General features: G+C 33.1%; 2 protein-coding genes across 2 annotated transcripts in view; both read left to right on the forward strand.

Annotated features, from left to right (window-relative positions):
• SIFR (SIFamide receptor) overlaps positions 1 to 21,862 on the forward strand; it is a 168,757-nt gene that overhangs the window by 105,323 nt on the left and 41,572 nt on the right. The window lies entirely within an intron of this gene.
• On the forward strand, positions 7,118 to 12,793 carry LOC106645723 (uncharacterized). Its single transcript, XM_014361646.2, has 2 exons — positions 7,118 to 7,197; positions 11,944 to 12,793. The coding sequence occupies exons 1-2, from the start codon at positions 7,186 to 7,188 to the stop codon at positions 12,334 to 12,336; spliced, it is 405 nt and encodes a 134-aa protein (XP_014217132.2). The 5' UTR covers positions 7,118 to 7,185; the 3' UTR covers positions 12,337 to 12,793.

Genomic DNA, 21,862 nt, shown 5'->3' on the forward strand with positions numbered 1-21,862 from the left:
TATCTTAGTTCACTGCAAAAAAACGCGTTTTCATGTAAATTTTTTTGAAAAATGCCTATATTTCGGAAACGGCAATGCGTGTCATCATCATCTTCTCAGTTGTTTCTCTCAAAATTGTACGCTTGTCAAAATAAAACTACTAGTGCTACTTAATACATTTGTTCCCGCTCTTTCGTGTAGTGCAAGCCATTTTTTGATGAGCATTACCGTTTTTGAAGTATATGCGTTTTTTGCAGTGAACTACGATGCTAGGAGTTTTTTAACCATTTTTTTCGTAATCAGCACACTCGAAAACATAAAATATAAAAAGTTCGAGGTGAAAAAAATTTCCAGGCCTCGGGCCTTCGTTTCTTGGTCTCTATTAAATCATTCGGCAAAATGGACGTCAAATCTTAGTGGTAAAATCGTCCATGATTTTACTTACAATGCAATAACAGCGAGTGACAAAGTACATTTACTGAAGTATTGTCTACTGAATCCAAGTTTACAAATTTTTTGCCTTTTAATTTTGACCCAATTGATATTTGCATTCTCTGATGTACGTTTTGGGTAGCACCTTATGTTATAGCATTGTCAATACTTTGCTCAAAATCTACGAAAAAATTTTGGGATTGAAAAGTAAATCAAGTCTTTTCAGTTCAAATTAAGATTTTACGAATTCTAGTTGATACGAATGTACCGATTTTTCGGAACGTAAGAATAATGCAAATTAAATATGCGACATACTGCCATGCAAAACTTTTACAAGTAGTGAGAGTGTGTTCGAAGAAACAAATTATATGACAAGCTGCTCTCGTATTACGTTAAAGCTGATTCGTATCGTATACTTTTTTTATCGTCTTGAGAGACTGACTGGAATATTCTAAACGGTCTTACGCTCAGATAACCATATAATGTTTGCCAATTTTTGACGGCCTTCTCACCTTGTTTTATTTGTGCTCGTTTCAGTGGCTTATTTTTTCTATCATGTCATTTGATGCATTAATTTTGACGTGATAAGTACTTTACTGTGGAAATGCGCTTGTCCATCAATGTTGAAAATCGTTTTTCTCATATTTTTTTAAGAATCGAACAGTGTCATTGTTTACGTGGAGAAAATTTTTACCTTTTTCATTTGAAAAGCACTCCCTTGCTTAAATAAATTGGAAGAGCTCGGTGCTAGAATAAAAAATATAATTTATTCATAAACTGTAATATACAACAGAATATCAAAAGATTTTGAGGCAACAAACTCACACCATAAGATTATTTGTATGAAAACTACTTGTTTTATAGCTAAGAGTTGAGCTTCTTACCAAAAGCTTTTCCATACTTAGGGTACACGAAATATTGTAGGTCGAACGACTGCTTACTTTTTTTAAGAGTATAGTTTAATACAGTTTAATGTTCTTCCTGAGCTTCAATGGCATCAGGGGAATCAATTTGACGATAGGCCATGATGACCCAATTAACAATGAAAACCCGTTGTAATGATTTCAGGCACGACCTGGACTCTGGTCACGATCTTTAGGTAATCGTGCATTTTGTTGAATTATACATGATAATATAAAAAAATTGGTGAAACACATGCTGCAGTACATAATTATAATTTTTCTCTTGAACATTCTGATTTAAAACTTTATTCAAGGTAAGTACTAAATGTAGTATTAAAAAATTCATGTTTACAAATGCTTATAATCTCCTTTGTTAATTAAAAATGGGACTTTTAAAATATTTTCCAGGAAAATCTCATGGTCAAGTAACTTTTGACGAAAACTGTAAAAAATTAGGCAGACTGAGAAATGCCTGTAAATTTTTTGGGTTATATATTTTTATATATTGGGTATTCTTTGAGTACTAACAAGTTAAACTAAATTTTGTAATAGATACCGTAGAAGCCCAATCCTAGCTGTAAGAGATCTTTTAATTCATAGTCAAAGGAAATATGTGAAAAGGGTGAGGGTCAGTAAGGCTGCAAGTTTTTGACGCAATTCATTTTTTGGATGAAAAAATGAAAAAATTGTTTTTAACGTCAACTAACGATGATAATAAGGCAATACTATCCTGCACAGACCAAACTTGATTTAATACATTTTCAATACATCTATGCATGCTTATCATCACACCTTACAAGAACAAAGAGTGCACCCTCTTAGAAGGATTGAAGATAATTCACATAGGGTAGAAATGAAATTTAATTTGGTCCGAAACTAGCCTTATCGACCCTTCTCTCAAATTTTTTTAAAAAATTTGACGTAATTGCAACGTCAATTTGAAACAATATCTCTATTTCGTTAAGAGTTACGACGGTGAGAAAGTTTATCAACAAACTACAAATAAAGACCATGTAGCCGTAAGCGATTATACGACTGACATTATCTAAAGCTCACGATAATGCATGGCATGTTTTACTAAGAACAAACAAGTAAAAAACCTGTTTGTTAATATTAAAAAACAAGATTCTTATGATTCTATTTATGAGAGTACAACTTCGTTGTGACTTCGATGTACTAAAAACACCAACAAGTTCATTTTGAAATCGTGTTTTATTCTAGCGAGAATCGGCAATCAAAGTCAACGGTGTTTGCATATTACTTAAATTTAAGCTTTTTTAAAGCGAATACGCTTAATTGAATGATCTTAAGAAAAAACAACTCTAGTCATTTCCGTCCATCGAAAGTTCAAAGAACTGTCTGCTGATGACCATACTTGGTCAAAGTGAGAAGGCGGTTGTTATCGATACCATCAGTAAAGATGTATTCATCATAAAAGACTTTATGCTTTTTTTTTAATTTGTAAATGCACATGAAAACTTTAAGATACATAATCACTCTGACATGCAAGTAATAAGTAATAACAACGCTCGTTTTCACGTCAAACCATGCACCAGCGCTTTTCAAACAATGTGACCACAAGCTCCTTACCGCTTCCACATAAAATGAGGAAGATATGTTTTTTGACCGTTACTTGGTACAATTTTTATTTCTGTTAGTAATTCCATTGGTTTTGGCAACAGATGAACTCTTGACCTATTGTTCTAACCGCGAAAAAAAGTTCGATGTAAAATATGAGAGACCGATCAGGAGCACGAGACCAACGAGATCTATCAACTCGAATCTTTCAAAAATGTGTTCAACTAGACCCGCGCACCTACCCGTGAGATAAGCACGTAAGCGGGCACGCTCGCGTTCAATGTGAACCATTAGTAAAACTCGTACTATACATCGCACCGTTCGCATAATGCATGTAATTGTGCAGGTATATCGCACGAGGAGGGCCTGCCCCCCCCCCCTCTGACCCTCGCCCAGCGCCGGTCGGGCGTAATTTTCGCTCTCATGGCAACGGTATATGTGTGCACTCGGTCTCAGGCCTGACAATCTTACTATAATGAGTATCTCTTCGACTCTCCCGTTTTTCGCTTCGCGTGTACGAGAGCTCGAGTCGACCGATTGTAAATAAAGGGGAAGTCATGCAGACGGAGCCGGAGAGAGAAAAACAAGCAGGTATATAATACACAGTCCCGCCGTGGTGTCTGTACTTTTACAGGTATATGCCTAGATGTATCTGGCTTACCAGGCTGTGCGAGTATGTGCGCATTGTAGGCATACGATTACGAAAATACTGGTTCTAAACTATAGGCGCAGTGTAGCAACGTAACGCTATGGGCTGGTGCTGCTGATCAACTGCATCGCGGGAATATAATACTTGACTCGAGTATCAATTAGACGTATTTAGCCGTGGTGTTGCGCTCCACATCTGGCCGCGTAGGCAAAACAAAATGTTGGGAAATCGTTCATCCAATTTCCATCTTTCGTAGCAGTTTTTGCACAAAATGAAGTTGAAGGGATGTATCTCTTTAAGCCTATATACTTTATGCTATAGTTAAGGGAACTACTGATTCGACCTTGCAGTTTTCACATGCTCTCTTGGCTTATTCGAAAATCGTGGATTTTGAAACTTTTATTACGCCTATGGTGTATACTTATGTACTGGAACTGTTGATTTATGAATAAAACTTGCGGTATCCTGAGGTGTAAATAATTTCTACAGAAAACACCTTATAACAAGTACTTTTTTTATTTCTAATAAAATTAATAACGAAATTTACGAAATTTAGTTCATAAATATTGTGATAGTGTAATGATAGCAATAATCCTAATTTTTAAGTGTAGGTCAGATAGAAGAGTCATAGACTGATGGTCTACGCAATAGGCCTGGGTTCTAGTCTACACTTTCTTCATGAGTACACTATTGCTATAAAACTCGCGAAAAGCAGGTGAGTAGGCTTCAATTTCACTTTCACAAAAGACATGGTTGAAAAAAGAACAATAGAAAAACACATGATTAATGCACCTCAACGCGGCTCAGTGTACTCTCGTTGTCTCGTGCCGTTGTGTAAAAAACTTGGAAATAATTTGCACATTGATGAGATAAAGTTACTCGCTTCTGCACGCATGCCACGCTTCGGTACCTGCTAACGTTGGTACAATGTATTGTGTGTATCTGCGCGTTAATTAACTGACACTCTTTGATACATACTTAATGGTCTGACTAAATAGTTGCAATGAATTCCACGATACACAGTCCGTACCAACGTTTTGTGAAATAACGCTTAGGCAATTCTCCATCTGGCTCTTGTCACTTCAACAAATGCAGACGAATGAATACTCGATTATCATAATTATTTCTAATCTTGCACTATCACACACGGTAAAAATAGTATTAATCATAGAGTACAACTTTTTTATACGAACACCTCGTTCCAACAAGACACATTTTCTTTTTTCCTTGGCGATGAAGATTTTTCAAAAACAGTGGCAGATATTAACGTACGTGATCAAGACGAATAAGCGATTATTCCACAGATGAAAAAATTGTGTTTGTCTATTGAACGTCGTTGAATTGTCGTATTAGTGACTTGAAAATAGGCTAAAAAAATAATTTCGAAGTAAAGCGGTAAACGGTCAACGCAAGAGAAATTTAATATGTTTCTATACGATTATTCATAGCTTTTGCTGACACACGTCCAATGAATAATTATAAGAAATAATGAGCGATCCACTGATATTTTAACCGTAAGTTATTGTTCCAAATGTACCAGGAGAATGCAAAGCCAAGACAGGATCCCGTTGAGTTCAACGACCTTACTTCACGTTGTTTTTTTGAAATTGAAAGATTGCAATTGTTTTGAATTTGTTGGTAGTAATAATGAGTAGATGAGATTTTTGCACACTTGATGTCATCAAGTTACAGTCTGATTTTTTAAATGGCCAATCTTATTTTTCATCTTTATGTAGTGCTTCGATCAACGCGTTAGGCAAACGCTTGTACATTTCATTATTCAGCTGATTGTAAAAACAGTTGGTACAAGTCACCGAAGACAGCGTAAATGAGTTAAATGATTACTTGCCTTCGTCCCGAGTTGCAGGATTATAACTTTCATGGTGCACTAGCTGTGAGAAACTATGCAAGTTTTGATAATGCAACTATTGAGGTATCGCAAGAAATAATAACAATGGTCATAATAATATCGTAGCCGGGCAGGCGTATAATTCTTTGATCAGGATTGCATTAAAATTTACAACGCAATTATTTTGTTGAGCAATAATTTATTTTGCTACTTTGATATTTTTTGCACAACAAAGGACAAAATCGACAAAAGATTGATACATCCACGGAAAAAAATTATTTCGTCGAAATGGAATAAAAAAACCACTAGCTTCAACGTTTGAGCTTATTTGAACTAATAATCCTAACATTGTATTATTCATATACGTGCGTGATGTACTGTCACTTCGTAAAAAAACGTAGTGTAGGTTTTTTGTTGTACATCATCTGAATTCTTAATACGTATACAGTTGCATATAGTGCCTTATTTTAATTGCTTTGTGTTTAAAGACATTACAATTTTACGATGATAATGTGTCTTAAAGAGATCAGACGCATGTCCCATGATTTCAAAGAATCGTGAGCCGTACTTTTGTAGGTATTAAAATAAAATTGGGGAAAAATAGTTAAAGTAATTGGTCTTATTATCGATTCGTTGTAAGCTGTTGGAAAAGACTTTCAAAAACCACGTCCTCCCATAGACGAGAATTTTTTACCTCAAGTAACAGCGTTATAGCTTATGTATTTTATATTTTCTTGAAGAGACACTTTTTTCACATACTTGTTTTCAATATCTTCAACAATTTAACTTTGCTGTATCAAACCATGGGTACTCTACTTATGTTGCTGGTCATCAATTGGTTGATTCGTACAATAATTATCCTGATGCCAATGGAATCTGTTACTTCAATGTAACATTAGTAGCCATTTATTTACAAACACATTTTTTGTCATAAACATCAAAGAAAACAGCCGGATCTTAATCGTGCTTGTAATATCGTCAATTATGTTCACTGACACTTCAAGCAGTAAAACTTTGTGCTTCAATTGATAGTATTCATAAAATTATTTGCATGGCACAAACATGGATTTTTAAGTCGGATACGATCATGGTAAGTGATGAAACATCTAACAATTCTTAGTACTTGGATATTAACTCTACTATCACCTAGTGAGGGTAAATTCTACATTGTTTTTTTTTTTTTTTTTACAGCAGTAACCATCTGTTGGAGCACAATATTCAAAACATAAGGAGCAACGCCCTGACAAAAGCAACACAAGGAGAGACAAAGAAAGACATCCCTTCTCCCTGTTGCAGGTCAAGTAGCTAGAAGCAAATCCAACTATAGGTGCACGCTACGCCTTTCAGCAACAAAAGCCATGCTGTAGTTATGTCGTTACGCGTCGTCAACCTACGATCGGCCCAGCCCAATCGCAATGCTGATTTTGCAAGTAGACAGAGCTTCACCGGTTAATTATCGAGACGAGCTGCGGCATCCTGCGTATACGTGCAATCCACTGCCAATAGACAACGTGGCGCCAGCCGGTCCGGGGGCCGATGTCGGAAAAATATCAGGCGCCTATCGACCACCTCCTCCACTCTGTTGCGTGGCTGACTCAACTATCCGGGCCCCCGGCGTCAGCCAACGTGACCACGTGACCCTTCGGGCTTTTATTTTTATCGGAGTTCGCCGGTTCCCGGCTATAAAACGCTGGTCGAGCAGTAGCGGCTCGAGCACAGCTACGCTGCCTGTCACGTCGTGAACTTTCGAGCAGACTTTGAGCTTCCCCGCGCTTTCCTGGTCTTACGTTAGCAGTATGTTCAAGCTGGTAAGTGCCTGTCTGCCTTTTTTACTTTTGTGCCGAACGAATAGGCCCACATATCTAACTACGAGTTTATTGCATTGTACTACTCTCCCCCCAACCCTCCAAGTTATATTGAAAAATTTTCTTACTAAATTAAAATTACCTCAATTTATACAAAAATCTTTATCTATCTCGCACCTGCGTGAAAAATTGAACCTTCTTAGATGATCATTTTTGCAAGCAACCACAGACAGATCAAGACTTTTTCCATTTTCGCTTTAATACGACATAGTAACAGTCTTTAAAATTGTCCAACACTTGTATTTTCGGTGCATTTAGAGATTTTCAGTACAATCGAATTCAAGCTCTGATTTATTTTGATGAGTTATCGATTTATCAATACGAAGATAACGTTATTCGTACATAGATTAGCACATAAAACATAGGGAATACAATCGGAAAAAACTATAGTAAACTAAACGACATAAATTACACAATTATTGAATTCGAGCCTTGTGAATCCGTACAACGGTTTAAAGTAAAAAAAAAATAAAGTCAAGTTTCACTTAAGCTTTCGGAAAATAAGTCCATCTAATTAAATTGTCGTTGTTAATCTTGAGCACGTATATTACGTACCTACAAAGTCTCCAGGCCTCGAACTGGGGGGTGAGCGTGATGTTGTCAGCAGCGTTATCCATTCCTCTCCAGGTTGCATTATTACATATCTCGGCTATCACATAACTCGTGCACTCATCCGAGCATAAGTAGCAGGAATGGAGCTTTTTTTTCTCAAAGACCTAAGTATGTCTGACTCTTGGTGAACGGTGCACTTTCGACTACTGTCCGTGCAATGTCTCCGATACATGATACATACAAACTGTGTACATCGCACTCTAGGGTGCAGTTCCGCCTTCCGCTGCTGTAATCAGTGATCACATGCGCATACGCTGACGCTAATGACGTTTCACTTGCGCCTACTGTAATTAATGGACATCGTTATACGAACCATTGCAAATTAGTTTGACGGTTTTGATTTTCACGTGTATTTAGTAGTGTGTGGATCTGTTTGGACACCTTCCATCGTGTTGTTTTAATTTATTTTCGTTGCAAACGAAACATCGAAAAAGCTTATTCAAGTGTGCATTTATTAAGTACTCTTGGGACGGGACTAACGATAATACTGTTGACATTCAAATAAAACTCAGGAAACTCCCACTATTACCTTTTTTTTATAACGAAAACTCATATTTTCAATGACAAAACAAAAGCTGATATTTAAATTACAACATATGTTATGATGTAGGCATTTTTAAATGAGAAAAGTTGCAATAAAAATTTTTATTCAATAATTTTACTAGATACTCATTATTAAATGATATTGCGAAAAATATAAAAACTATTCAAGTTTGCGCATTGTCTAATAAATATTATTTTTCTGTAAGGAATCGTCTAAGTATACTAAGGCTTTTGATACATGATAATACAAGTGCACTATGCACTCTAGAAACACAAAAAAAGCAACGGGAGGTGCTGAAATCATACATTAAGCGGTAAAAAGCTATTTTAATTTAACGAATGTCTTTTTGGCTGTGAAACCAAAGTTAAATTTATAACTTTATGCTTTATAATATTGAAAAGTAGTTCCAACATACTACATTCGTGAAATCAAACTGTCCATAAAACTATTCATTTTTTGTTACTTTCAGTTCAGCAAAAATTCTTCCTTCTGTGAAATAAAGAACAATTTTGATATTGTAAAAGCTTTTGTACAATTTTTATAGCTTCATTAGTGACGATCAGGAAGACTACAGCTAGTAACTTATGAAATAGTCATCCTTAAACCTAGCGTAATAGTTTGAATGCAAAGAATTGTGTAACTTTTACGACTTCATAAAACGCATGACATTATCGTGAACAAACAAGGATAGTCACGAATACAGTAGATTTACTTTTCAATTTTTAATCAATGGTTCTAAATAATTATGGTTTATTCGGCAGAAGTAGTTTGACAGTAAAAAATACATTTGGTGATAAAAAGACCTAAATTTTTGTTAGCATTACTTTTTTTTGTAATTTATAAAAAAAAAAAAGCAACACTTTTGAAGATATGGTTTTAACGTGTATAGTCAAAACTTTCTCAGACCCATAATATTGGATTGTTTTTTAAAGCACGATTCCTCGTCAGAAGTGCATTGTAGATTTTTTCTACCATAATGGTATAATCAGACATTGATCGTCGATTATTGGTGTAAAACCAATTTAAAATTTAATGTTAATATGATTACAAAAAATTGTAAATCCCGTCAAAGTATAGTTTTTTTGTTTTACATTTTTGTTCAGGAAGTCATTCGACAAAAAAGTAAATGAACGTTTAAAATTTTTAAAATGAGTTAGAATTGTAAAAAAAGTTTTTGATCACAACTGAAAGAAATTTTAAGTTTTCAAACAAAATTAAAAGCAAAAGTTATAAGTGTCAAATTAAAAAAAAAAAAAAATAAAAAAAAAAACTAAATGCCTGATACGGTTTACCGCATAATCTAATAGTTGTATAAATAAATTCTTTTATGTTTAGAAGGGACAAAAACAGGGACATAAACAACTTTCATCTATTACAACAGTTAATTTGTCAATTATCAGCTTTACAATGAATTTACTTCTTGTACTCAACATGTTTTTTTAAATAGTAAAAAAAAGCGTTAAATACAAAAAGTTAACAGAAAGCAACGGTCATTTGTTAAGCAGTACTAATTTACATAAAAGGTTAAAAGAACTTGCAAAATAATGTATTTTATGTAATTTTTACAAATCTCAATATCATTAGTTTGTGAAACAATTAAACTACATTCAAGCCTAATTTTAACTTGATTCTAATGCTACGATATAAATGAAAGCCAGTTATATAAAATTATGACATTTACTTATAAAAGTATCAATGAGTCTAAATGCAAAAAAAAACAAAACATACTTAGACTTTCCAGTCATGAAAAAAAAAATTTTTTTGAACAGATGCAAATAGCATTATTCATTAAATTTTTGTGAAAGAATATAAGTAAAACAAAAATTAGACTGAAAAAATTAATGTTATAAGAAAATATCTATAGTATAAATATTGCTCAATAATAGTTACATATTTTAATTTTCAAATTGAAACTTAAAAAACGGGGTTGCTTATTATCTTCCAGGTACTCAGAATCTGTGGAAAGAAAATATAAAATTTCCTTAAACAGTTTATATGTAAACATTTTGTTTACTATTTGTTACTTAAGTTTTGATCTGCTGCAACACTTTTACGTAAAATGAGTCAACGTTATTATTTTATATTTATTTTTCGTGAAAAATACTTGACAAAAATTTGTTATATACACCTATAGTAAAACTAAAAATTTATCTCTGGTTTGCTAATAGTAAAGTGTCACATCACCCCTCAGATAAAAGTTGCCATTTACATTTCTTCGAAAAATATTTTTCTGCTTGTTTGTTACCCTAACCTTTATCTCTGGAGAAGCTTTATGTGCTAAGGATGCTAAAATATTTTGCTAAAAAGCAGTAAACGCCATTTTTATACCAAATGTTGTATTGCACTTTTGCATCTTGAAAGTAAAAAGTTTCGAACTTCCACCGATGATGTTAAATTGTAGTTTTCGTATCTAGAAGTCCATGTCGCCAAAACAAGCACCAGGCCCGAAGGACCTACAAAGTAAGGTCCAAGAGACTCCTTGTGCTTACTCTGGTTGGATGCGCACCAAGTGTGAACTCTATTTTTCCTACTAAGGGCGCAGTAATTGTCCAACGGTTTAAAAAAGCGCCCAAAATAGGAATACATATTTCACCTTTTTTTTTAAGTTAATTGTTATTAAGCAATATATTTACTTTTTTGAAGCTTAACCTCAAGTATCATTACCCGTACGTGCAGAAGTTGTATTTCTTTTCCTGTAAAAAAACTAGTATTTTATCAGTGAATTTATAAGTATTACAAGTACTAACATAGCACCAACAAGCAATCTAAACATGGTACTACACATATTAAACTACTTTAATAGTTCTAGTTTAGGGCTTTAAAGATTTAAATAAAAGAGACTTAACTTTTTCAGAAGATACTAACAAAAATCTCTAAAATTGTATGAACTACATATTTCACTTTATTTAGAAATGAATTTTATGTCTCCGTAATTTTTTTTGTCATTGCTTTATACACGTAAGGGCTTACAATCAACCTTAAGTAGTCTAGAGAAAATAAGAAAATAGTATAATCGTAAATGGAAGATTCAAGAGCATTTTTCAAATAAAAGCTAAGCATGAAGAGCCAAAAAAAATTGTATTGTCACTGTACAGCTACATTTGCTCATAGCTTATGAGTGATAATTTCTTACACAACCTATTTTTAGATTTTTAATTTTTTTGATGGTATTAAATACATCTTAAGCCATCAGATAATTCATAAAATGAGCAACAATGACTTGTAATAGATCTTTACATCAAAATTGTGCAAATTTCTTGCTCACACTTTTTTGTTATTTTTAATATTAATGATCTACAACAAGAGCTGATAAGTAAAATATTACTGAACAAAGTTGATGACATTAACATTTATTATGAACAGATTAAACCTTTTTTCAAAACTGCATGTTAACGTATGCAATACAAATTAAATGATTCAACTCTCCAGCTCAGCCCATTTATTCCAAGTAAACAAAAAGGAACAAAATGATTATAAAAACAATAGCCATACAAAACAATCTAAAGATAATATTATTTTGTTTCACAAAACAGGTAGTTCTCACCGCCCTTGTGGCCATAACTAGTGCTGCTCCTGGCGGCCTTACCGGCCACATCTTGGACCATGGCCTGGGCCCAATCCACGCACCCAACGTTATCTCGCATTCACACCCACATCACGTTTCTGTGATCGCTCAGCCAGTCGCTCACCCTGCTCCAGCCATCCACGCCGTTCACGCAGCCCCGATTGTTCACGCAGCTCCAATTGTCCACGCAGCCCCGATTGTCCATGCTGCCCCTCTGATTGCTCATGCGGAGCCCATTCATGTAGTACCTCACCATCAGCCACTCGCCCCCAAACCACACGTCGAGGCCATCCTGACCAAGACCGTTCTACCTGGCCACGACCACTATGTACCTGTTCTCCATCATGGTCTCCATCATTAGACCCTCCGGGGTAATCAAAAAGAGACAACTTCAAACATCCACGGACGCATTCACACACCCATGTATAAAAACACAAGCAGAACACAGCATCTCTTCTGGTATCTGACTACATCGTTCAGCTGGAATCGACGTCTTTCTGACCATATTTTGTGAAAAGAACAGAGCCTTTATCACTCATTTTCATGTTTTTTAATTTTTTTTTAATTTTGAATTTTGTATCAACAAAAATTTTTTTTGGAGTTAAGAGATTTTTTCTTTTACTTCTCGATTATGTTACCATACTTCTACCTTTCTTACCTGGTCATAACGATGCCCCAGATCATTGAACTCTCAAGATTTAGTCTACTGATTCCAATCTCTTATTAGTTATTACCTAATCAATTGACAACTTCAACCCACCCTCTGATTTTCCTTAGCTATCTGTCTAGTAAAAAAAATAAAAGAAAACAATGTTTGAATAAACAACTTAACTCTAAAAATGTATTTTTTTATTACCTTATCTTGTCTAACTTATCATGAATCAGCATGCCCGTCTTATATTCGTAGATTTATAACCATTATTGGTTGTTAATTTAACGATCCAAAACATTTTTAAGCAATACAATTTTAAATAAAGCAGTAAAAAAATTCAGTAAAAAAAAAGCTAAACAACTCAGTAAAACAATAGAAAATGCTTCATCAAGTCATGCCTAACTTTGAAATACCTTTATAAGAGATGATGTAAAAACTGTTGCAGCCATCTACTATATTTACATATCACAAAGAGTTTTGACAACATACTGTGATGCCATCTTCGCTGACAGGATGCTTACTTTATGTAAGCAAAAAAATAAATTACAAAAAGTGGTTGGTAATAATAATTGGGCTAAGAAAACCTTGATTTGAGATAATATAAGAGCAAGTTAATTTGTTGATTTTCCACGTTTGACGATTAATAATATCCAAAGAATAACGATTGATGAAAATCAACTAAAGCAAGCAAAACCTTATACTACAGAACATTTTGATGGAGAAGGGAGTTACATAATTTAGGTGCATAGTGAACGAAAAGATATTTTCAGAATTTTTGTGCAATTCCAGCACACAACCTCAAAACAATACCAACTTTGGATTCAATAGAAAACAGTGGGCTTTGATCCAATTAAAAGTTGGTACTGACAGGGCAAAAATATAGTTAAAGTATTTGACTATGTGCTTTGTACTCGTAAATAACAGCATCCGTTATATCGTATTTGAAATATTTCAGACATGTTGATAGTTTTCACGAATACAATAGTGACAACTTTTCTGATTTATGGGTTGATGCAGCTGATTTTCAGGCTTCTGATAAAAAAGTATTACAAACTAATGCAAAATTTTGTAGGTTGGATTAAGTTAAAGTAATTCAGTTCAACAACGATGTATTTTCAACACAACAAGAGTTCTTGGGTTCCGCCAAAAGTAGTACCAAATTACAATTGCATCGACCTACGCTGATATTTATAACATAGGTGCTATAACATAGACATTTTCAATAATTTTTTCAAAGTATCGATATTGTACCATGCAAACATAACCCTGAATCTTAAAGGTATTGCGTAAGTTTACGAGTGTATATGTATTAATAGTATTAACATGGCCACTGCTTTCGTCAAAGTTTATACTGATGAAAATTAATTTTAGTTACCTTGTCAAATACATCAAGCTAAGATTGAAGACTATCAAGTCATATTTTTTCAAATCTTTCATTGAATTCAGTTACACAATTTATGTGACGACTAAATTTATGGCGTAAACTTGGCAAACGAACATTTTCCTATTTTGGATTTAGTAGCCAAATACAAAGTTTTTTGTTGAAGATCGGAAGTATCAGTAATTTAATCATTTTTTTGTGGTTTTTGCACATTGCATGTGTGGATATATCTGTGTATATTGCAGTAACAAAAATTAGCTAACAAAGAGATGATTTTAAAAATATTATGTCACAATTCAGTTGAAAAAGTAATTTGAGGATAATACAATGGAAAGCAAGGTAATAAAGATAATATGCTGCAAGTCAAAGTACTAAAAAAGTACATAACATTTTTGAATAATTGGATTAATGTTATTCTAGATCTAAGTACAGTCACAAATTGACAAGGATATCATATGGGTTGGTTGAACAGTAATGTAGGTGATGTTGTGTATCATTGGGTCAAAAAGTTACTAGGTGGATCAAAAGTAGTAAAACTGAATGTAAAGGCTCAGTGCTTCTTTACAGACATGAAAAATATGAGTATCAAAACTGTAAGAAAAATCATGGGAATGCAGGGTACTCGTATTTGAAAAACAACACAGTTCATTACTGAGTAGGCCAGAAAAAATATTTATCAATTTTGTAACAAGTAGTACTTATAATATAGATTTTTGGAGTTTCTGCAAAATTATAAAGAATCCAATAGCCAGATTCGCTTGTACATACTGAGCATTGGTAACTTCAGTGATGCCTTCAAAGATCGAGAATAAGATCTGAAAGAGAGTTATGTTGTAGATTTGAGATCAAAAGATGACAAAATAAGTTATGTAGATTCGAAATCGTTGAAGTTGCCTACAAGAATGTTAAAAATATGATTCTAATCCAACATAATCAACAGGTTGCCAAGAAACCTGCACAAGTAGTTGATATACTTTTTGAGTGCTTATGTGAGTATGCAAACTACACATCTAGTTCAGCCTAATCATAGCGCTCTCAAAGATTTTTCTAACAAAAATGTACAAGAAAATAGTTCAAGACAACCACCGTTTTAAATTTTAAGTTCATCACTGTGCGCTACTAAAAAGGATGATATACAATTTTCACATTAGTTGATAGGAACTGGAGGCTACGGAGTGTCCAAAAAAGGAAGTGGTACATCGTATCCGGTATGAAAACATTACATTATCATGATCATGGGGGTGTGATCTGATTCAGTCCACTGTTATATTGTTATAAAATTATTTGAAAGCATTAATTTAAGATAGATTTTGTTTGATAAATTTTATAAACCTGTGCATAACTAAGCTCAGAGAACACGAGATATTTTTGCGAACAGTTATGCAAAGCTGGTGCATACTTACTCAATCTATTTGTAGGAACAGTACATGGAAATATTGAGCTCAACAACATTTAGTAAGATACTAAATGATGAAACTGAAGTTTTATGATTTAGGACTTAGTTGAACAAAAGGCATTCTAGCAGCTTTTGATTGTAATGTAGGAAACTATTTTAGGAAAACGCCCATGTACACGATACCTGAACTTCTGTTGCGAGAAAAATCAGCTCCAAATCAGTAAAGAAATGTTTTTGAGTGAACCAGTTCAGCAAACTTTTTGCTATATTGAATTTAAAAAATTTCTCTAATTAATCACGGAGATCTGTTTGAAGGTTCAAACGTTAGAGCTAAATGTCTCTGCATTGGAAAATCGTTACAGGAATTAATAAACCCACGTATCAGTTACACAGCTAAAGACAGGCCAACATTTGTACTTGTTATGAAATATTTTACTAAGAAAGTGCAATCGTAGGTCTCAAGTGGTTCATCTAATTGAAGGTTAACCCTTACAACTTCTTTTTTATTAATGTTGTAAAATTTTAAGGTTGTACGATTTGCTCGTTTCATTTAAATAAGGTGGTTGAATATATTTTATTTGAAAAACTGGTAGTTTGCAAAAGAGACTTTGTATAAGTTTTTTAAATAATATAGTACATAAATATTTTAAAAAATGAGTTAAAAAGTGATAAGGGATGGTAATATGAGCATCGAAATGTATTTTCACCATAAATAAAAATTTAATCAGGAAAATGTATATGCCTGAATGAAGCTTCTTATAAATACACTGCTAGATACGATAAGTTGTCAACTAAAAGAGCTTAGAATATAGTTCTGTTGATGGTATCATTAACTATCTTCAGTTTATATTACTAAGTACCCAAATAACTTCATAAGTTTAACATATAATACTACTGCGTCCTCGATTTTTCAGGATACTTGCAATCAAAAAAATTTTTTTTTACAGCTCCCTAAAAACACAGATCTACCAAATAAGAAGTAAAAGACACATTTTATAGTAGCTCCTTTACTGCTTTTTGATTTATATTATTTCTGTAGTCTTTAATATTTTATTTCTAAGAAAATCGATATAACGCTTATATGTAAATAGAGTCCCTATTAAAAGGAACCGATAAAAACTAATAAAAACTGTCAATTTCCAAGAGTCTAATATGAACCTTACTTAATTGTGTATAAAATTTACTTTTAAACTAATTCTAATGCATTAAATATGGCAAATAATGAAACAAAAAAAGTTAAAAATAGGAAAAAAAATTTATCTGTTAAATCTTTTAAGCAAAGTATAAGATTTTATGTGATATAACTCATTATTAAAAGAAAATGGCATAAGGACTGCGCTCATGGTAAGGAACAGTACATTACCTTACTAAGGCATAAAATACAAACATAAGTGTCCTAAGGGCGCAGTTGTTATATGTGCGTGCCCAAGTTGCGTATATTACTTTTGCTACCGAGGGTGACAGTACAATTTTGCGTCTGTGAGCACACTTTGCGCTCAATGAATCCGGGCCCAAAGTACTTTTTTGCCAATCGGCTCAAAGTGATAACAAGGGTGCAAAGCGTGGCCCAAGGGCACAAATCCACAGTTGCACTTTGTGCTCATGATAAGAAATAGTAGTTTTTGTACTATAGGAACAAAATAAAAAAATCCATAACAGGGTTCTTCGTATGTTTATGCCCAAGGTCGAAACGTCATTTTTATTTTCGATTCGTACTTTGAGCCAGTGAATATACTTTGCACCCTTACAACACTTTTGGACCAAGGGTGAAAATAGTAGTTTTCCTACGAGTTTGAAAAGTCTTTGTTTGCGAACCGAGAAGTTTGCACCCCGAGCCGAAGGCGAGGTCCGTAACGAGGTTCGTAAAGGAGACTTTTCGAACGAGTATCGGAAAACTGCTTTTTTGCCCGAGGAAGTACCAGCCTCCCAAAACCACCCGAGGGCGGTAAAAGTACTTTTCCACGAGGAGATTAACAAATGTCGTGAATTATGGATTGCTCTAGCTAATAACAGAGTGCAATTGAACGTATGAGTGTGAGCAGATTATGGTCAACCCAGTGAACTTTGAAACAATGTCAGATACGTAAAAATGAAGACAAAGTTAGGAAATCAAATAATCTTACAGATATAGCTGGAAGCTTCGCACACATTAAGTTGATAAAAAATACTGCGTTTTCATTCTATAACGATTGATTATACCAGCAGCACTGCATTAGAGCACCAGAGGACATTCCTAGCAGAGATCTCCAGCACCCAGGGATAAAGGTATGTAAGTGGCTTCCGTAATAAAATTGTTACACCACTGACTGAACCAAATAGCCCTGATACCAGGATCAGTGTAAAAAGATACTCGACTAAAGCTTTCACTGTTCTTTTGCTAACCAGTACTTGATGGTAGATGTACCATGTGTTCAATGTGGGGAAGTTTCATGGGTTTGAAACTAATAACGCTCCAACTATTATTCGTTAAACACCAACCTTAATCACAACATCCTATGGAATATTACCCCATCCATACCGGCGATGAACAAAATTACGGAGAAAGCCAAAGTGCTCTAAAATATCGTTATTCTTCGGTGACAGTAAATCTCTGAGCCAGGTTGAATTATGAATTTTTCTTTGTATGGTATGGTACCATTTACGTAGCCGATAGTATATAATATGACCTTTGCTTCTCCTTGCTGCATTAAAAAATGACAATGCAATTTATAAAAAAATTGTTTACTAAATTGCAACTAACGAATGAACGAAAATTTAAAATGCTTAACTAATCATCGTCTAGCAAACATCGGTTTACTTCCAACTTAATTTCTGCCCATGTTTCATCTTTCGTAACGTTACACTTACAATAACCATTCATAGAGTTATAAGGTAGTGAATGTTGGGTGACTTAATTAGCCACCTCCATCTCCTTTTGGATTCATCCAGCAACTATTAAGAAAGTATTGCGTTATTACTGTGCCCTGAAATAATAACAATCGAGTAATTAGTTTACTCATAATGTTTTACGATTTTTTAGACAAGACTCAGTTTTTTTTCACGTTTCCGCGCAATGACAAAAATAAAAAGTAATAGGTAAGTATTTTTCCTTAATCGCAGGAAAAATAATGATGTATTAATGACACGTGTCTAATCCCTTATCTGCTTACAATCTATTACTGGAAACAAACTTACTTGGATATTGTCATTTGTTGGACGAAACGGCATTACATGTTACGTTTTATTGTCCTAGCTTCCGTGTTATTTAAAAATTAAATTTATTTTTGATACCTTTTGTTGACAGAAAAAAAAGTATATCCTACAGCTACGTGATTTCTGAAAAACAATACTTCTCTTTCCTCGTGAGCGAGACAAAATCTTTCTTATGTACCAATTGGTCAGATCTTTTACTACTGTCAGCTGTTTATGCTATGTATGAACATACATAGGAATACTTGCAAATGGTTTGTTTGAAATTTTTCGATCGTTAAAATGAAAGAATAATTATATAGAAAAAATTACAAAAATATTAAGTAAAAAATTATAATAACAATTAAATACGTGTATTAATTTTACCATTCATTAGTATCTTTTATAATTAGACTTTTTATCCGAATCTTGTATAATTAAAAAAAAGTAAGTTTATGCGAAGCTTCCAGCTATATCTGTAAGTTTATTTGATTGTTCAATTTTATCTTCTTGTGCTATATATCCTTTTTTTTATTCAAGTAAAATTTTAACACTCCTTTTTTCCGTGTATGACTGACAAAGCATTGAACATATATGTTGAGATGGCAGTGTGTTTAGAATTGCATAAGCTTTATTTTGTCACTTTTTACTTAATTATGTTCAGTAAGTAAATAACTAGGCTACAACTTTCAGTAAAAAAGTGCATGGTTGCCATAAGAGCACATGTTTAGAATTTAATTTTTATTTATCATTTTCTTGCATTTATATTCATCAGCCTACTCTAAAATTTTGAGGGGTAGTGTATTGTAATTTTATAAATAATTCCTAAAGATTTCATGCCATTCTGTTCATAATCATTTCATGAAAGAACTACTTTAACCGTTACAACAACAACATCCATCATCCTTCCATCTTCAATATAAACTACGTCAAATTGCTGAGACGCCTACAAATGGTAATTCATAACTGAGGTGGAAAAAATACTAAAAACATAACCTAAGCAATGTGACATGTAAACAAACTTTTTGTATCAACATTTTTAGTACAAAGACATGCGTGTAAATGTTCTCATGAATAATGAAAACGAATTACCTTGTATTCTAATGTGCAATGTTAAACAGACAGTAAAAAAAAGATTTAAACTCTGTTCAGCTGCACATTCTACAACCACGATTGAATACGTTATTGTTTATTTTAAAAACATGCACTATTATTTCTGCTAACGAATTAAATTAATTTTCCGTAATTGATGCACTGACATGTATACTCATAATTAAATTTACATCATTGTGACTAAATACTAGGTTTTAGTTTTAAAATGGCCTTATATTTATAATAAATTTTTTTTAATTTTTAAGTGCCTTAAAAGTTTTGATAAAAACTAATCACTAAGATTAATGGCTCATGTGCGTGTTAATGCAACAATTGCATCACAATATATTGATTTGCATCTGTATACAGCTTGAATAAATGTAATATTTCGCCCTTGAATAGCACACTAGCGGATTTAGTGGATAATTAATTATTTCTGATTTTTATTCTTGTTTCACTTCAAAAATGTTCAACGATTTTGAGTCTATTGGATGAATGTGAGCAGCTCCTACTTTTAATAGTTTTTTTACGAGAAAAAACTATTGATGCATATTCTTTATGTATGTATTCAAAGAAAACATATTCATAATTTCTAAAATAGAATAGTCATTCAAGAATACTAAATTTTATATATATATTATTTGGAGATGTGGTAGTCAACTGAAAATTTGTAATTTTTAACCTTTGCACATGTAGTTTTTCCTTAACTATCTTGCTACTTACAATTTTTATACTACAGTTTTCCAGCATTTCAGTATCTCCAAACAAAATACTTTCTTCCAAACGCTAGCAAAGTTCAACCAGTGGCTTTTTTCTACACTGTTTAGGGTATTTGTCTATTTCTAAATAGTTTTCAAAGTCAAAAGCTATTATATCACTTATTATTAGAGTACAATAAAAATGTTTGACGTTTTCAAATGTATACAAGAATGCGTATTAAGTGTTTGTGACTGCAAGTCATAGAATATTTTGGATAAAAGAAGAAACTCTCCAGATAAATTTGAGCTTTGTCAGCATATTTTAAACATAACTGTTTACTACTAAAAATTCGGGAAGCAGTGTGAAATAACATAAAATGACTGTATTTTTTTTCAGGCAATATATTTTTGAATACTAGTAGTCCACTGTATAAACAAAAAAAGCGAAATTCAGTAGCTATCCATTTATTGAGATCCCCTAGCAAAAGAGTCGTTCTTTGAAATTCACAGGGTATACCTTAATTTATGTTTACTATTTTTTGTGAAAATCCTAATATTTGATCCTTATTTAGCTTAGTTTTTGCAGTCGTCCAATAATCACATAGTAGTCTTTTTATGACTCCAAGAAAATCTTGGTATAATTATGAAATCTACATATAGAAAAATGTAACACCATGTCTATAGAAGGATGTATAGCAAGTAAGGGTAATTTTCTATTGTAATGAAAAGGATACTTCTGTAATAAGAGCGATTTATTTATTAATGGAAAAATCACCCGATTATTGTGTAACACTCCAGTAACAGAGCATATTTTGCAAGCATTATAGCCCGCATGACCATTATTGTTTTTTAAAAAAGATCGTACAGGTCGGTCACAAATAAAAGCCATTATTCTGTAGAGAAATTAATATTGTTTATAATAATTCTATGAAAGAAGATGGTTCAGTTCTGTTACATAATCACTGAGATATTTCTCTACAGATTTAGGCTTATCAACACATGAGTGTATTGCCACTATAAAAGGTGAGTACAAATGATTTTCTGTAAAAACTTTACATAGTAGAGGCCAAAATTTAACTGTACTGGACTGGAATAAAGGTATCCCATAAACGTTAAATTTTAGTCTCAAAATTTCGGTTGTATGATTTTCTACGTTAATACATCTTTGCAAATTATTTGAAATTCCAAACTGAACAAACTCTGATTTTTCAGTTGTATCAGATGGATTAAGCGGACGTATCACTGGATCAAATTTAAATCAGTTTGAAGTAAAGTTGGAAGATTATGGTAATTCTCAGTGATATAATTTAAAAATCTTTAATAAATAATCTAAATGATAACGAAGAATCTTGCAATGTACAGCCTATTATCTCAAATCATGTGTAAGACTTTTTTTTATAGTCATCACTTTTACACTCCCCATTGGAGCTTTTCTTACTGCTAACGATACAATTTTTTTCACCAAAAAATAATTTCAGTGCATGTATTTAATTCTGTCAG

The sequence above is a fragment of the Copidosoma floridanum genome, unplaced genomic scaffold (assembly GCF_036245765.1).
Source record: "Copidosoma floridanum isolate Cflo_tuat_1 unplaced genomic scaffold, Cflo_Japanese_pri ptg000021l, whole genome shotgun sequence".
NCBI lineage: Eukaryota > Metazoa > Arthropoda > Insecta > Hymenoptera > Encyrtidae > Copidosoma > Copidosoma floridanum.